General features: G+C 41.8%; 1 protein-coding gene across 7 annotated transcripts in view; it reads right to left on the bottom strand.

Annotated features, from left to right (window-relative positions):
* Nucleotides 1-1374: 1374 nt before the first annotated feature.
* l3mbtl1 (L3MBTL histone methyl-lysine binding protein 1) overlaps nt 1375-18248 on the bottom strand; it is an 84125-nt gene continuing 67251 nt past the window's right edge. For 5 of the 7 annotated variants that reach the window (XM_062057554.1, XM_062057555.1, XM_062057556.1 and 2 more), the window contains exon 22: nt 12043-16537. In XM_062057554.1, the coding sequence (XP_061913538.1) occupies nt 16403-16537 (135 nt within the window). In that variant the 3' untranslated portion in view covers nt 12043-16402. Of the gene's footprint in view, nt 1441-11365; nt 11381-11958; nt 12010-12042; nt 16538-18248 lie in introns of those variants that run through there. The other 2 variants (XR_009827151.1, XR_009827150.1) reach the window with 2 other exon arrangements.

The following is an 18248-nucleotide window of genomic DNA, read 5'->3' as shown; positions in this document are numbered from 1 at the left end:
GAATTCTGTCTCTGTTTGATTCCTTGCCTTCTTGTCTTGTTTTAATAGATGTCAACAGTGTTTAAACCTAACAGTGAGTTGAACAGTTATTTACTGAAGTTGCGTACTCACAAAAAGGCGCTCCTCACTGGAGGGAACAAAAGGCCACAATGCAAAAAGGAGAACTCAAAATGGGCACTGTGGAAAAAAGAAAAACTAATATATAAAAATAGAACAAACTTGGGTCGGAGTTGCAAGACGTGCTACCGCCGACGTAGACACCAAGCTGGATGGCACCGGGAGTGGCCAGGATGACAAGCTGCAAGAAACACAAAGCCATCAGAAGTGGAGAGCCGAGGAGTGGAATCACCAAGTGCCATCCAGCTGCCAAGGTGCTGCTTAAATAGCATCAGGGTAAATTGGGAGCAGCTGTGCACGTCTCACAACTCCGCCCGAAATGGGAACACAGGAACTCACAAGGTGGCAGGAGGTGGTGACAGTATCCCCCCTTAATCAACGGACGCCACCTGGCGGACCTCCTGGTTTTTCAGGAAATCTGTGATAAAAATCGGTAATAAGCGTTTTATCAATGATAAGGGAACGAGAGATCCAGGAACGATCCTCTGCGGGATAACCCTTACAGTCGATCAGAAACTGCACCCCCCTGCCTCGCCTTCTGGCGTCAAGGATGGTGTTGACTATGAAGGCCGGATGACCCTCCACCTGCAGAGGCGCTGGGGGAGACACTGATGGAGGGCTAAGGTCACTCGACTCGACGGGCTTCAGGCGGGAGAAATGGTAGACTAGGTATGACTTAAATGACTTAGGTACCTTGAGTCGAGCTGTGACGGGAGTAATCATCTGCTTCACCTCGTATGGTCCAATGAATCTCGGTGCCAGTTTCTTCGACTCTCCTGGCAGTGTGATATCTCCGGATGATAGCCAAACTTTTTGGCCGGGTTTGTAGTCAGGGGCTGGTCTGTGATGACGATTTGCCATGGTTTGGTTTCGTCTGGCAGTGCGAGATAGGGCGGCACGGGTATCACGCCACACACGGTGCACTGGGCGCAGGAAGGGACTGCGGACTCTAATTCCTGAGAGGAAAATATAGGAGGTTGGAACCCATGCACCACATGAAAAGGGGACCGGCCAGTAGAAGAACAAATGAGAGTGTTACGGGCATACTCCACCCAAGGGAGATAGGTGGACCACAATGGATGTTGGTGACAAACACATCTCAAGGCTTCCCCCAAGTCCTGGTTGGCTCTTTCAGATTGTCCATTAGATTGCGGGTGGTATCCTGATGACATACTAACGGTGGCCCCCAACAGGTTGCAGAATGATCTCCATGTAGCAGATGAAAATTGAGGACCTCAGTCTGACACCACATCCATGGGGATCCCGTGAAGACTAACCACATGGGTGACCAGAAGTTTGGCGGTTTCCAGGGAGGAGGGAAGTCTACGAAGGGGGACAAAGTGTGTGAATTTAGAGAATCTGTCTACAATGGTGAGGATGACAGAAAACCCCCTGGAGATGGGTAGACCTGTGACAAAGTCCAGAAAAATGAGCGACCATGGTTTTTGATTGATTGATTGAGACTTTTATTAGTAGGTTGCACAGTGAAGTACATATTCCGTACAATTGACCACTAAATGGTAACACCCGAATAAGTTTTTCAACTTGTTTAAGTCGGGGTCCACTTAAATTGATTCATGATACAGATATATACTATCATATAGACTATCATCATAATACAGTCATCACACAAGATAATCACAATGAATTATTTACATTATTTACAATCAGGGGTGTGGAGGGGAGGGGGGGGTAGGATATGGACATCAAGTAGTGGACATAGAGAGAGAGAGAGAGAGAGAGAGTGGGAGAGCGAGAGAGAGAGATCAGAAGGCATAAGAAAAAGTATCTGCATTTGATTGTTTACATTTGATTATTAGCAATCCGGGGAGGGTGTTAGTTTAGGGTTGTAGCTGCCTGGAGGTGAACTTTTATTGCGGTTTTGAAGGAGGATAGAGATGCCCTTTCTTTTATACCTGTTGGGAGCGCATTCCACATTGATGTGGCATAGAAAGAGAATGAGTTAAGACCTTTGTTAGTTCGGAATCTGGGTTTAACCTGGTTAGTGGAGCTCCCCCTGGTGTTGTGGTTATGGCGGTCATTTACGTTAAGGAAGTAGTTTGACATGTACTTCGGTATCAGGGAGGTGTAGCGGATTTTATAGACTAGGCTCAGTGCTAGTTGTTTAACTCTGTCCTCCACCTTGAGCCAGCCCACTTTAGAGAAGTGGGTAGGAGTGAGGTGAGATCTGGGGTGGAGGTCTAGCAGTAACCTGACTAGCTTGTTCTGAGATGTTTGGAGTTTAGATTTGAGGGACGAGAGGGAATGGGAAGGGGCTGCAGCAACCCTGCAGGAGCCTGATGGGAAGCCTTACTCCTGGCGCAGACAGGGCATGCAGCCACAAATCTCTTTGTGTCAGTGTGGATGGTTGGCCACCAGAACCCCTGAGTGAGTAGGAACTCAGTGCGTCTGGCACGTGGGTGGCAGGCAATCTTGGAGTTGTGAGCCCAAGACAAGACTTCTGGACGGAAGGTTCTCGGCACAAAAAGGCGACCAGGGGGGCAGCCAACAGGAGATGGGGAGTCCTTCATAGCCTCCGACACACGCCTCTCAACCTCCCACTGTAATGCGCAAGGATCCGGGACTGGGGAAGGATGGGGGAGTGTCTTCGGTTGGGGGAGAGAACATCCTCGACAAGGCGTCAGGTTTACCATTGAGTGACCCTGGGCGAAAAGTGATACAAAAGTCAAACCTTGTGAGGAATAGGGCCCACCGAGCCTGGCGGGGATTGAGGCGTTGAGCAGAGCGGAGGTAGGCTAGGTTACGATGATCCGTATAAATGATGATTGGATGTTTGGCACCCTCCAGCCAGTGCCTCCATTCTTGTAGGGCCAGGACCACTGCCAGAAGCTCTTCGTTCCCAATATCATAGTTCCTCTCTGCAGGTGAAAGGCGTTTGGAGAAGAAGGCGCAGGGGTGCAGCCTCCGATTGGCACTGGAATGCTGGGACAGCACAGCCCCTACACCGGTGTCAGATGCGTCCACCTCAACTCAAAATGGGAGATCATGATTACAGTGGACTAATACAGGAGCAGAGGTAAAAAGAGATTTAAGGTGTCGAAAAGCTTGGTCAGCCTCTAAAAGGAACTTTAGAGGACGTTAATCTATTGGAAGGCTGCGCTACTTTACTGAAAGGCCTACTGAAATGATTTTTTTTTATTTAAACGGGAATAGCAGATCCATTCTATGTCATACTTGATCATTTCGCGATATTGCCATATTTTTGCTGAAAGGATTTAATAGAGAAAATCGACGATAAAGTTCGCAACTTTTGCTCGCTGATAAAAAAAAGCCTTGCCTGTACCGGAAGTAGCGTGACGTCACAGGAGCTAGTATTCCTCACAATTCCCCATTGTTTACAATGGAGCGAGAGAGATTCGGACCGAGAAAGTGATGATTACCCCATTAATTTGAGCGAGGATGAAAGATTCGTAGATGAGGAACGTTACAGTGAAGGACTTGAGAGACAGTGATGGACGTATCTTTTTTCGCTCTGACCGTAACTTAGGTACAAGCTGGCTCATTGGATTCCACACTCTCCTTTTTTTATTGTGGATCACGGATTTGTATGTTAAACCACCTCGGACACTATATCCTCTTGAAAATGAGAGTCGAGAACGCAAAATGGACATTCAGTGCCTTTTATCTCCACGACAATACATCGGCGAAATGCTTTAGCTACGAGCTAACGTGATAGCATCGTGCTTTAACTGCATATAGAAACAAAAAAATAAACCTCTGACTGAAAGGATAGATAGAAAATCAACAATACTATTAAACCGTGGACATGTAAATACACGGTTAATGCTTTCCAGGCTGGCGAAGGTTAACAATGCTGTGCTAAGGACGCCATTGAAGCTAACTTAGCAACGGGACCTCACAGAGCTATGCTAAAAACATTAGCTCTCCACCTACGCCAGCCAGCCCTCATCTACTCATCAACACCCGTGCTCACCTGCGTTCCAGCGATCGGCAGAAGGACGAAGGACTTCACCCGATGCGTTTGGCGGCCCGGAGACGTAGGAAGTCAAGGTGAGGTCGCCGGCTAGCGCGGCTAGCGCGGCTAGCGCGGCTAGCGCGGCTAGCGCGGCTAGCGCGGCTAGCGCTCCAACAAAGTACTCCTGGTTGTGTTGCTGTAGTCCGCTGCTAATACACCGATCCCACCTACAACTGTCTTCTTTGCAGCCTTCATTGTTCATTAAACAAATTGCAAAAGATGTCCAAAATACTGTGGAATTATGAAATGAAAACAGAGCTTTTTGTATAGGATTCTACGGGTACCATAACTTCCGTTACTCTGACTTCGTCACGCGCATACGTCATCATACCGCGACGTTTCAGCCGGATATTTCCCGGGAAGTTTTAAAAGTCACTTTATAAGTTAACCCGGCCGTATTGGCATGTGTTGCAATGTTAAGATTTCATCATTGATATATAAACTATCAGACTGCGTGGTCGGTAGTAGTAGGTTTCAGTAGGCCTTGAAGTCTCTAATAAAACGTCAATAAAGTTTGCAAACCCTAGAAACCGTTGCAACAGCTTCCTGGACGACGGCGTAGGCCAGTCTACCACAGCTTGGACCTTAGCTGGGTCTGGCTTAACCTGCCCCTTCTCTACAATCAGCCCCAGAAACGACACTGTGGGAGAATGAAACATGCATTTTTGGGGTTTAACAAATAATCGGTTCTCTAAAAGTCTCTGCAAGACCAGACGGACATGCTGATGGTGTACTTCAATGGAGCGTGAAAAGATAATTATGTTGTCCAAGTACACTACTACGAAACGGCCTATCATGTCGCGGAGAACATCATTGATCCAACACTGAAAAACACCGGGAGCATTTGTGAAGCCGAACGGCATGACGCAATACTCAAAGTGGCGTAGAGAAGTGTTAAAAGCAGTCTTCCATTCATCGCCCTGACGAATACGCACAAGGTGATACGCGTTACGTAGATCTAATTTGGTAAATACTACCGCCCCATGCAGAAGCGCAAACGAAGACTCCAGTAGTGGAAGGGGGTATTTATTCTTAACCGTGATCTTGTTTAGGGCTCGGTAGTCTATATAAGGTCACAACCCTCTATCCTTCTTAACGAAAAAAAAAACAGCCGCCACGGGAGCGGAAGAGGGACGAATGTGTCCGGCGGCGAGAGAAGAGGAGATGTATTCCTCCATAGCATGCTGTTCAGGACGCGAAATATTGTATAGCCGTGAAGAAGGTAGCGGAGACCCTGGAAGGAGGTCAATGGCACAGTCATATGGGCGGTGGGGGGGTAGTGACGTAGCCCGGTCTTTACAAAACACATCACTAAGGGAATGATATTCTTTAGGAATCAGTGAAAGATCAGGGGGTTGAAGACTAGGAAGAGTGATAGGCTTAGTAGGAGACGAAGCGGACCACAAACAGTGACTGTTCTGCCCTCACTATATGTGATGAGGTTATACAGCTCGGCAGACAGCTAACAAACAATCTAAGACGTTCTAATAAAGTTCCAAAGCAGATTAATCCATTTAGGCTCTTTATTGTTGTTGATCTTGCTTTGTCTTGCATTGGACTTTCATTTTTTATTGTAAAAAGACTTATCTTTTCCAAGGCTTGTAAGAGTTAACACAACTCGTCTACTTCTCATTGTTTATGAACTGGACTAACATCCTAAACTGGAAGTGCCCAAACTGATGACGCGCAGCATTTTCCCATCGCCACAAGGTGTCAGTAATCCTCCACAATCAAACGGGCATTACACTCCCCGCCTGGTATAATGTTTTATACCATTGTACAGTCTCTTTACGAAGGAGCAACACGACCTCTGAAACAGGTCTAGTGTAGATTCTTAGGGTACCTTGTCGGATGATCTTGACGTCTACTTTTCTTACTTTGTTGTCATGGCTGTTGATAGACTTGACGATGAGTCCAGTGGGCCATTTATTTCTTCTCACCTGGCCGTCTTTCAGTAGTACTAGGTCTCCAACTTGCAGGTTAGGCCTTTCTGCATACCATTTTCTCCTAGGTTGTATGGTTGAAAGGTATTCTTGTTTCCATCGCTTCCAGAATCTATCAGAGAGAAGTTGGACTTGCCGCCATTGTCTTGAGTGGATGTCTTTCATGTTGAAGTCTCCTGGAGGTGCAGATATGACGTCTCTCTTCTGCGTATGATAAAGGGATGAACGACGCTTTAATGCTTGTTCCCAATTGTTTGAGAGGTGGCGACGAGGTGATCGAAAGGGTAACGGGGCAACCCAAGTCTTTGACTCATCTTTGTATAGTTCTTTGTTCATAATGTGAAGGAATGCTTGACCATCAGGAGACAAACCTGGTTTATCGTCATTCTTAGCTTTTTGAAAAACTTGGCTGCCGAGGTTGTCCATCTCCTCCAGGTGTTTGGGGGGTTGCAGACCATGGCACGGATTAGGCCTGCTGAACTTTTCAGTGACACGGATGGTGTTAGAACATGGACTTAGAAATGTTTCTCGTCCATTGTGCAGCAGATTAGTCCTGAAGACGTTGATGTTTGCTGGCTTATGAGCTCCTCCAAGACATACTTCCCCGACTTTGACCCAACCTAGGTCAAGACGTTGTGCATAAGGTGCCTCGTCAGATCCATTGTACTGCTCCCTTACTAAGTAAGCACTTGGATGATATCTCTTCCGAGTAAAATCAAAATTGCTGCATTGGGGTCAACTGCTGGTATTTTTCCTTCCAGTGGAGCTAGATGAGAATGATGCTGAATAATCTCTGGTGATGGGATCTCTGATCTGTCATGAAGCATCATGTCGCATTCTATAAGTGTGGGGAGAGGTACTGTGGTTTGCATGTCCAATGACTCTATAATGAAGTTGCATGCACGTCTTCCTGCTGTCTCCATTACCCCAGAACATGTCCTCAGTGTGTATGGTGCTGAATCTGATTTGATGCCGAAGAGATTGAAGAAATCTGTTTTAGCAAGGGATCGGTTACTTTGCTCATCCAGGACTGCATACATTTTGGCAGCTTTCTCTCTTTGGCCAGCAGGGTATACTCTGACTAAACACATTTTGGAACAGGATTTTGGAGTCACTGAATTGCCACAGATCTCAGTACACTTTGATGTCACTGATGGGATGAGATCTTCATTATTCTCCCCGCCTTGGTCTTCCTTCACTGGGGAGTTCTCCGTTATTGGTGGTGGACCAGGGTGAAGCGCTGTTATGTGCCTAGTGCTGTCACACTCTTTACATTGCACAGCTTTTTCACAATCCTTTGCCATGTGTCTCGTAGATGCGCAACAGTGATAACAGATGTGTTGCTCTTTCAGATAAGCCTTTCTTTCTTTGAGTGGTTTGTTTCGTAAGCCATGGCATTTACGTAGAGGGTGAGGCTTATTGTGGATGGGACATATTTTATTTGGGTCTTCAGATTTATTTTCTCGGAAGTTGTACTTAGCTTCAGGTACTGTCGCCACTTCAGTTTTCTTTACGGACACTGGTGTCCTGTAATTCGGTTGAAGTCGTTCTTGTCTAGCATTAGTTACGCTACCACTGGTGACACATGCAAAGCTGGGTGTAACGACCTGGTCGCATCGTGGTGCGAGGTGTTCTCCCAAGGATGCAGACGGGCTCGGACACAGCTTGCAGGTAGGAAAAATGATTTATTCAGGAACTAAATCAGACAGGAAAAAACAAAAACGACTAGCGTGGGAGCTAGCAAGTAAAATAATATAGCATGAGAGCTAGCAGGAAGCAAAGTGGTCGTTAGCTGTTGCGTGAAAGCAAATTAGGAAGCCAGGCCGAGTGAGGCCCGGGCAAAGACTAAATAGCCCTCTGATTAGTGCCCGGACAACAGGTGAGCGTCTCGAACACTAACCAGAGGCAGCTGAGCATAATCTGCCGTCATGGCAACAGAAACAAACAAACACGTGACACTAAACTGTAAACAAACTGATCCGAGCAGCGGATCCTAACAGTACCCCCCCCTAAAAGGACAGATTCCAGATGTCCCTTGAAAACAAAAAAACAACTGGAACCCAAAAAAAACAAGCAATAGTTCACGAGTCAAGGGCGGGCGGGGGGGTGACTTGGTGGTGGGTCGCCAGGCCACGTGTCCCCGAATCCACCGGGGAAGGGTCAGGTGGCGGCGGCGAATGGAACGCCGAGGCGGGCGACCACGGAAAGGCCACATTCGTGGCCGCTGAGAAGGTGGGCGTGAGTGGCGCCAGAAGTTCAGCAGCCTCTGAGTCCTGCAACAAAGTCTTGGATGTCGCTGCTGTTTGCGCCACTGGCGTCCATTACCTGACCTCTGAGAGAGCTGCTTGCGCAGCCGGACCACTCGAGGTCGCTGAGACGTCGCCGTGGAAGCGGTAGGTGTCGACGTCGCCGTGGCAGCCGGAGGAGTCGACGTCGCCGTGGCCGCCGGAGGAGTCGACGTCGCTGTCGTGGCAGCCGGAGTCGTCGCTGTCGTGGCAGCCGGAGTCGCCGCTGTCGTGGCAGCAGGAGTCGCTGTCGTGGCAGCCGGAGTCGCTGTCGTGGCAGCCGGAGTCGCTGTCGTGGCAGCCGGAGTCGCTGTCGTGGCAGCCGGAGTCGCTGTCGTGGCAGCAGGAGTCGCTGTCGTGGCAGCAGGAGTCGCTGTCGTGGCAGCAGGAATCGCTGTCGTGGCAGCAGGAGTCGCTGTCGTGGCAGCAGGAGTCGCTGTCGTGGCAGCCGGAGTCGCTGTCGTGGCAGCCGGAGTCGCTGTCGTGGCAGCCGGAGTCGCTGTCGTGGCAGCCGGAGTCGCTGTCATGGCAGCCGGTGCTGGTGCGAGAACCAGTCGTAGTACAGGTGCTGGTGCGAGAACCAGCCGTGGTGCAGGTACTGGTGCGAGAACCAGTCGTGGTGCAGGTACTGGTCCGAGGTCAACGTTGGGGGAGGGGGAGCGACTTGGACCGAACAACATAACTTCTGTTTTGTCTTCATTTAGGCTCAGGAAGTTAGCTGAAAGCCAGGCTTTGATATCGTGCAGGCAGTCAATAAGACGTTGAACCGTGTTATTTTGTGCCATGGGAAAATAAATCTGGCAATCATCGGCATAAAAATGAAATGCAATATCGTACTTCCTAAAAATAGAACCAAGGGGGAGAAGGTAAAGCGCAAATAAGATTGGGGCAAAGATTGAGCCCTGGGGAACCCCATGTGGTAAAGGAGCTGTGGAAGACATAAAACTGTCTATTTTTACACAAAAACTCCTGTCGGTTAAGTACGACCGGAACCAGTTGAGGGCGGCGCCCTTAATGCCCACACAGTTCTCAAGACGAGTGATTAAGGTGGCGTGGTCGACGGTGTCGAAAGCAGCAGACAGATCTAAAAGCACCAGGACAACATATTTACCAGAATCAGTTGACAGGAGGATATCGTTAAAAACTTTTAGAAGCGCTGACTCTGTGCTGTGGAGGGCTTTAAAACCGGACTGGAACAACTCAGTGACACCATTATCTTCTAAGAAGGGCAACAATTGACTGTAGACAACCTTCTCTAATATTTTAGAAATGTATGGAAGATTAGAGATAGGTCTAAGGTTAGAGAGGAGAGAGGGGTCGAGGCTTGGTTTTTTAAGTAGAGGTCGTACCACTGCATGTTTAAACTCTACTGGAACTATTCCAGAAGAGAGGCTACTATTGATAATGTTAAGGACACTTGATCCAATAGTAGCAAGTACCTCCTTAAACAGGCGAGGTGGGAGAGAGTCTGCAGGAGAACCAGAGGGCTTCATATGACTAACTGTGTCATTTAAAAAAGAAAAGGACACCGGCTCAAACTGATGGAAAACAGAAGAGAAATTCAGTGGAACAGAAGGGTCATATGAAGGCTGAGATAAACTGGCTCTAGTTGACACAATTTTGTCAGTGAAAAAATGGAGACAATTTTCACAGAATTCAAAAGCAGCATCAAAACCAACAGATTTGGGAGCATCAATGACAGTGTTAATAGTTTTAAACAGAACTTTGGGGTTGTTATAGTTAGAAGATATAATCTGAGATAGATATATATTCATCTCTGCCTTTACAGTCATCTGAAAGGAAAGCAGGCTTTCTTTAAAAATGGCAAAGGACACATGCAGCCTGTCTTTTTTCCATTTTCTCTCTGCCATCCTACATTTGCGCCTGGCAGCCCGAGTGACGTCATTCAACCAGGGCTGAGGCGTGGCTTTAGAGCGGCGACACTTGAAAGGAGCGATCGTGTCCAGTGTTTGTAAACAAATAGAGTTGAACCCAGAAACCAACTCTTCACTATTCAAACATACAGAGGCTGCAGAATTATCCTCACAAAGAGTCGAAAAAATTGAGGAGAACAGAGCAGGAGACAAAGAATTAAACATGCGAGAGCGTTGAGGCGGAGCGCACAATTTAACCGGACACTGAGTGGGAATATCAAACAGGATCGGCATATGATCAGAGAACACAGCGTCGCAAATGTCCAAATTAAAAACACATAAACCATACGAGAGCACTAAATCGAGTGTATGCCCGCGTTCATGTGTGGAACCACATACAGATTGTATGAAGTTAAAAGAGTCAATTACATTCAGGAAGCTCCTGGGAAGCGACTCGTCTGGACAGCAGATGTGAATATTAAAATCACCCACAATAAGGACACGATCATATTTGGGCAGGATTTCAGCCAGAAATTCAGAAAAGTCAGTTATAAAGTCTTTGTGGTACTTGGGTGGTCAATAAACGACGGCACACAGGACGACATCAGAAAGACCCAGTTCAAACATGCACAGTTCGAAGCTTGAAAAGGAGGATTGCACGCGGATCTGACGGCATTTAAAGTCATTTTTAAAAACGGCTGCTAATCCTCCTCCTTTTCGGCCGGACGACCGCGGAGAATTAAAGTAGGAACACTCCGGAGGCAGAAGTTCATTAAGAGGGGCGGACTCACCGGCTCTCAGCCATGTTTCCGTCACACAGAGGAAGTCCAGTCCGCGGGAAGTGAAGAAATCCTTCAGGATAAAAGTTTTGTTTGTCAAGGATCTTGCGTTCACAAGACCGAACCTGGCGGGGGCCAGCACGTCCAAGGCCGCAGCTAATCCAGGTGGGGCCCGACACACAGCCCCGCAGGTGGCGGGAATCCACCCCGCGCCTCCGGGGGCGGGGCCAGCAGGAGCGACGGCGGCAAGCCTCTTCCTCCAAACCAACGATAGGAACAAGCCAGGAACCGATGGGATCCAGCGAGCGTGGGTGCAGGAGGAGACCGGATACCGCACCATTCCTCCTTCGGGAAGCCACGCCAGGAGTGCCCTAACTTTCACCAGCTGGCCGCCATTGTGAGAAATTGTACATTTTTTAGTTAATATTGTGTGAAATATTACATTGTTTAGTTTATATTGTGTGAAATATTACATTGTTTAATTAATATTGAGTGAAATATTATATTGTTTAGTTAATATTGTGTGAAATATGACATTGTTTAGTTTATTTTGTGTTAAATATTACATTGTTTAAATTAATATTGTGTGAAATATTACATTGTTTAGTTAATATTGTGTGAAATATTACATTGTTTAGTTCACAACGTGTGAAATATTAAATTGTTTAGTTAATATTGTGTAAAATATTACATTGTTTAGTTAATATTGTGTGAAATATTACATTGTTTAATTAATATTGTGTGAAATATTATATTGTTTAGTTAATATTGTGTGAAATATGACATCGTTTAGTTCAGATTGTGTGAAATATTACATTGTTTACTTCATATTGTGCGAAATATTACATTGTTTAGTTAATATTGTGTGAAATATTACATTGTTTAGTTCATATTGTGTGAAAGATTACATTGTTTAGAGAATATTGTGTGAAATATTAGTTTATAGATAATATTGGAACTCACTGCGGTACATTTGACTTTCAGTCCATGTGTGGCAGTACAAGGTTGGCAAGCCTACGAACAACAAACAAAGTTAAGTCAACTTTGGATGTTTATTGCAATGATTCACCATTATCTTATCTCTCTCTCTCTCACACACACACACACACACACACACACACACACACACACACACACACACACACACACACACACACACACACACACACACACACACACACACACACACACACACACACACACACACACACACACACACACACACACACACACACACACACACACACACACACACACACACACACACACAGTGACATAAGGTGTAAAAAACAGAACACAACAAAGTCTTGTAAAACACACAAATACTTTTTAGTCACTTCACATTCTCCATGTTGGACTTCACACTTGTGCTCCAGGAATTAAGTCATTGTTGTTATATTTGTCATTCTTCTCATTGTTGTTGTTGTTCTCAGTGTCATTGTCATTCTTCTCATTGTCATTTTTGATATATTTGTCATTCTTCTCATTGTCAGTCTTCTTCTCAGTGTCATTGTCATCATTCTCATTGTCATTGTTATTATTGTTCTTAGTGTCATTGTTATTGTCGTCATTCTTCTCATTGTCATTGTTGTCATTCTTCTCATTGTCATCATAGTTCTGTGTCATTGTCATTCTTCTCATTGTCATCATAGTTCTGTGTCATTGTCATTCTTCTCATTCTCATTGTTGTTATATTTGTCATTCTTCTCATTGTTGTTTTTCTCAGTGTCATTGTCATTCTTCACATTGTTGTAATTCTTCTCATTGTCATCATTTTTCTCATTGTTATATTTGTCATTCTTCTCATTGTCATTGTTATTGTCGTCATTCTTCTCATTGTCATTGTTATTCTTATTCTCAGTGTCATTGTTATTGTTGTCATTCTTCTCATTGTCATTGTTATTATTGTTCACAGTGTCAATGTTATTGTTGTCATTCTTCTCATTATCATTGTTCTGTGTCATCATTGTCATTCTTCTCATTCTCATTGTTCTTATTGTCATTGTTGTTATAATTCTCATTGTCATTCTTCTCATTATCATTGTTGTTATTGTTCTCAGTGTCATTGTTATTTTTATTGTCGTTGTTGCTGTCATTGTCACAATTGTGCTCATTGTCATTGTTGTTCTATTGTAGTAGTTGTTGTTGTCATTGTAGTTGTTGTGCGTGTCCACAAATCAGCGTGTTGCGTACAAAAAGTGCTGCAGGACCAACAAAGTTCAAATGAAGAAACGCTGTTAATTAGTCTGGAGTGTGGAATCATTCAGAAAAATACACAATAACACAAATGTATGATTTTCGATGTGAACAATTGCCTAATAATTTATTAAATTGTGAAATATAATCTTAAAATATTTATGTTGAACAGATTTATTTCATGACCAATGTAATCATATTCAAAAGTGAAATCATTGGTCAAGTTTCCCTTTAAAGGCCTACTGAAATGAATTTTTTAAATTTAAACGGGGATAGCAGATCCATTCTATGTGTCATACTTGATCATTTCGCGATATTGCCATATTTTTGCTGAAAGGATTTAGTATAGAACGACGACGATAAAGTTCTCAACTTTTGGTCTCTGATAAAAAAAAAGCCTTGCCCCTACCGGAAGTAGCGTGACGACACCGGAGGAAGGACTGCTCATATTTTCCTATTGTTTACACCAGCAGCGAGAGAGATTCGGACCGAGAAAGCGACGATTACCCCATTAATTTGAGAGAGGATGAAAGATTCGTGGATGAGGAACATTAGAGTGAAGGACTAGAATGCAGTGCAAGACATATCTTTTTTCGCTCTGACCGTAACTTAGGTACAAGCTGGCTCATTGGATTCCACACTCTCTCCTTTTTCTATTGTGGATCACGTATTTGTATTTTAAACCACCTCGGATACTATATCCTCTTGAAAATGAGAGTCGAGAACGCGAAATGGACATTCACAGTGACTTTTATCTCCACGACAATTTATCGACGAAGCTCTTTAGCTACTGAGCTAACGTGATAGCATCAGGCTCAAATGCAGATAGAAACAAAATAAATAAACCACTGACTGGAAGGATAGACAGAAGATCAACAATACTATTAAACCGTGGACATGTAAATACACGGTTAATAATTTCCAGCTTGGCGAAGCTTAAAAATGCTGTTGCTAACGACGCCATTGAAGCTAACTTAGCTACGGAGCTAACGTGATAGCATCGGGCTCAAATGCAGATAGAAACAAAATACATAAACCCCTGACTGGAAGGATAGACAGGAAATCAACAATACTATTAAACCATGAACATGTAAATACACGGTTAAGGCTTTCCAGCTTGGCGAAGCTTAAAAATGCTGTTGCGAACGACGCCATTGAAGCTAACTTAGCAACGGGACCTCACAGAGCTATGATAAAAACATTAGCGCTCCACCTACGCCAGCCAGCTCTCATCTGCTCATCAACACCCGTGCTCACCTGCGTTCCAGCGATCGACGGAAGGACGAAAGACTTCACCACGATCATCCGTGCGGTCGGTGGCAAGCGTCGGCTAGCGCGTCTGATATCCGAGTCAAAGTCTTCCTGGTTGTGTTGCTGTAGTCCGCCGCTAATACACCGATCCCACCTACAACTTTCTTCTTTGCAGTCTTCATTGTTCATTAAACAAATTGCAAAAGATTCACCAACACAGACGTCCAGAATACTGTGGAATTATGAGATGAAAACAGAGCTATTTTGTATTGTATTCAATGGTGTACCGATACTTGCGTTTCACTGGTTACGTCACGCGCATACGTCATCATCCAAAGACGTTTTCAACCGGAAGTTTAGCGGGAAATTTAAAATTGCACTTTATAAGTTAACCCGGCCGTATTGGCATGTGTTGCAATGTTAAGATTTCATCATTGATATATAAACTATCAGACTGTGTGGTCGGTAGTAGTGGGGTTCAGTAGGCCTTTAAATTGTGAAGTATAATCTTAAACATTTATATTGAACCTAATTATGTTATGACCAACATAGAAAATGGATGGGATGGATGGATGGATATTTACATTTGAAATAATTTGTTTTTTTTTCAATTGTGAAATATCCTCTTAAATATTTTTATTGGACCTAATTATTTTAGGACCAATGTAAACATATTTACATTTGAAATAATTTAGTTTTGTTTTTTTTAATTGTGAAAAATAATCTCAAATATTTATTTTGAATTTTACTGTTTTCGGATTAATTTAAACATATAAAAAATAACCAGAATAGATTATAAACTAAAAAATCTATTGAACAAAAAAATCATTGGTTAAACTGTCCATTAAATTGTGAAGTATAATCTTAAATATTTATATTAAACCTAATTATTGGTTTAATTATTTGAAGTAAAGGATCTTTTTTTTTTAAATTGTGAAATATCATCTTAAATTTTTATATTAAACCTAACTTGTTTTCTAAACAATTTAAATATTTTAGAATTACCCAAATAAATTATTAAAATAAAAATGAAAACAATTTTTAAAAATTATAATAACCAAAATAGATTATTCAAAGACTAATGAATCCATTTAAACGCATAACAATTGTCCAATAAATTGTGAAAGATAATCTTAAATATTTATATTAAACTTGTTTTCTAAACATTTCAGAATCACCCAAATAAATTATTAAAATAAAAATGGAAAAAATATATTTTAAATTATAATAACCAAAATAGATTATTTAAAGACTAATTAATCAATTTAAATGCATAAAAATTGTCCAATAAATTGTGAAATATAATCTTAAATATTTATATTAAACCTAACTGTTTTCTGATCAATTTAAACCTTTCAGAATTACAAAAATAAATAAAAAATAAAAAAACGAAAAAATATATTCAATTGTAATAACCAAAATAGATTATTCAAAGACTAATTAATCAATTTAAACGCATAACAATTGTCCAATAAATTGTGTGAGATGATGTTGAATAATTCTTGTAAACCTCATTGTTTGATTAGAAAACTTCCAATGGAATGATGTCGTGACATAGCTCATTACAGGATAATAGCTATTTGTTTAAGATTAGTCTTCACAATTGTATGCTAACGGGATCATAAATAGATGAGCATTATTTCATTTTCTGTACATTAAATTTTGGCACAAAATGCTCTGCTAGTGTTTCCACATATTTGTTGAAAGGCATTAGAATGAATTATTGCACTAAACACTAAATCTACTGCACTAAGTCTTGTTTTCTTTTTTTGCAATTCTCCAATTTTTTTTTGGAAGTATTTGTTGGACTTTTACAAAAACATTGTCTCCAAGCTGCATGTATTATCAAACCCTTTTCTGACATGGCGTCCCACACGGGTGTTTTAGAAGGCGTCCCGATACTTTTGTCCGTGGCCCTCTCTTGGCGAGGAACAGGAAGTACGGTTAGGCACAGGAACCTTCATTTGGGAGCTTCGTCTGCGCTCTTGAACATGAGGATGGCGTTGGAGATCTTGAGGGCGGGGCCTAGCTTGATGCTCATGATCTTCACGATGTCCGTCTGCGTTAGCAGCAGGAAGGCCTCGCCGTCAATCATCTGCAACATAAATATGACATTGTTTACTTCATATTGTGTGAAATATGACATTGTTTACTTCATATTGTGTGAAATATGACATTGTTTACGTCAAATTGTGTGAAATATGACATTGTTTACTTCATATTGTGTGAAATATGACATTGTTTACTTCATATTGTGTGAAATATGACATTGTTTACTTCGTGTGAAATATGACATTGTTTACTTCATATTGTGTGAAATATGACATTGTTTACTTCATATTGTGTGAAATATGACATTGTTTAGTTTATATTGTGTGAAATATGACATTGTTTACTTCATATTGTGTGAAATATTACATTGTTTACTTCATATTGTGTGAAATATGATATTGTTTACTTCATATTGTGTGAGATATGACATTGTTTACTTCATATTGTGTGAAATATGACATTGTTTACTTCATATTGTGTGAAATATGACATTGTTTAGTTCATATTGTGTGAAATATTACATTGTTTAGTTCATGTTGTGTGAAATATGACATTGTTTAGTTCATATTGTGTGAAATATTAAATTGTTTAGTTAATATTGTGCAAAATATTACATTGTTTAGTTAATATTGTGTGAAATATTATATTGTTTAGTTAATATTGTGTGAAATATTACATTGTTTACTGAATATTGTGTAAAATATTACATTGTTTAGTTAATATTGTGTGAAATGTTACATTGTTTAGTAAATATTGTGTAAAATATTACATTGTTTAATTAATATTGTGTGAAATATTACATTGTTTAGTTAATATTGTGTGAAATATTACATTGTTTAGTGAATATTGTGTAAAATATTACATTGTTTAGTTAATATTGTGTGAAATAATACATTGTTTAGTAAATATTGTGTGAGATATTACATTGTTTAGTTTATATTGTGTGAACTATTACATTGTTTAGTGAATGTTGTGTAAAATATTACATTGTTTAGTTAATATTGTGTGAAATATTACATTGTTTAATCAATATTGTGTGAAATATTACATTTTTTAATCAATATTGTGTGAAATATTACATTGTTTAATTCATATTGTGTGAAATATTACATTGTTTAGTTAATATTGTGTGAAATATTACATTGTTTAATCAACATTGTGTGAAATATTACATTGTTTAGTTAATATTGTGTGAAATATTACATTGTTTAGTTAATATTGTGTGAAATATTTCATTGTTTAGTGAATATTGTGTAAAATATTACATTGTTTAGTTAATATTGTGTGAAATATTACATTGTTTAGTAAATATTGTGTGAAATATTACATTGTTTAGTTAATACTGTGTGAAATATCACATTGTTTAATCAATATTGTGTGAAATATCACATTGTTTAATCAATATTGTGTGAAAGATTACATTGTTTATTGGGGACAGCGTGGCGAAGTTGGGAGCGTGGCCGTGCCAGCAATCTGAGGGTTACTGGTTCAATCCCCACCTTCTACCATCCTAGTGACGTCCGTTGTGTCCTTGAGCAAGACACTTCACCCTTGCTCCTGATGGGTCCTGGTTAGCGCCTTGCATGGCAGCTCCTGCCATCAGTGTGTGTGTGAATGTGTGTGTATGGGTGAATGTGGAAATAGTGTCAAAGCGCTTTGAGTTCCTTAAAAAAAAAGGTAGAAAAGCACTATACAAGTACAACCCATTTACCATTTTACCATTCAATGTTGTGTGAAATATTACATTGTTTAAT

The sequence above is a fragment of the Entelurus aequoreus genome, linkage group LG01 (genome assembly GCF_033978785.1).
Source record: "Entelurus aequoreus isolate RoL-2023_Sb linkage group LG01, RoL_Eaeq_v1.1, whole genome shotgun sequence".
Taxonomy (NCBI): domain Eukaryota; kingdom Metazoa; phylum Chordata; class Actinopteri; order Syngnathiformes; family Syngnathidae; genus Entelurus; species Entelurus aequoreus.
Note: the sequence above shows the minus strand (reverse complement) of the source record. Positions and strands in the feature narration are given on the sequence as shown.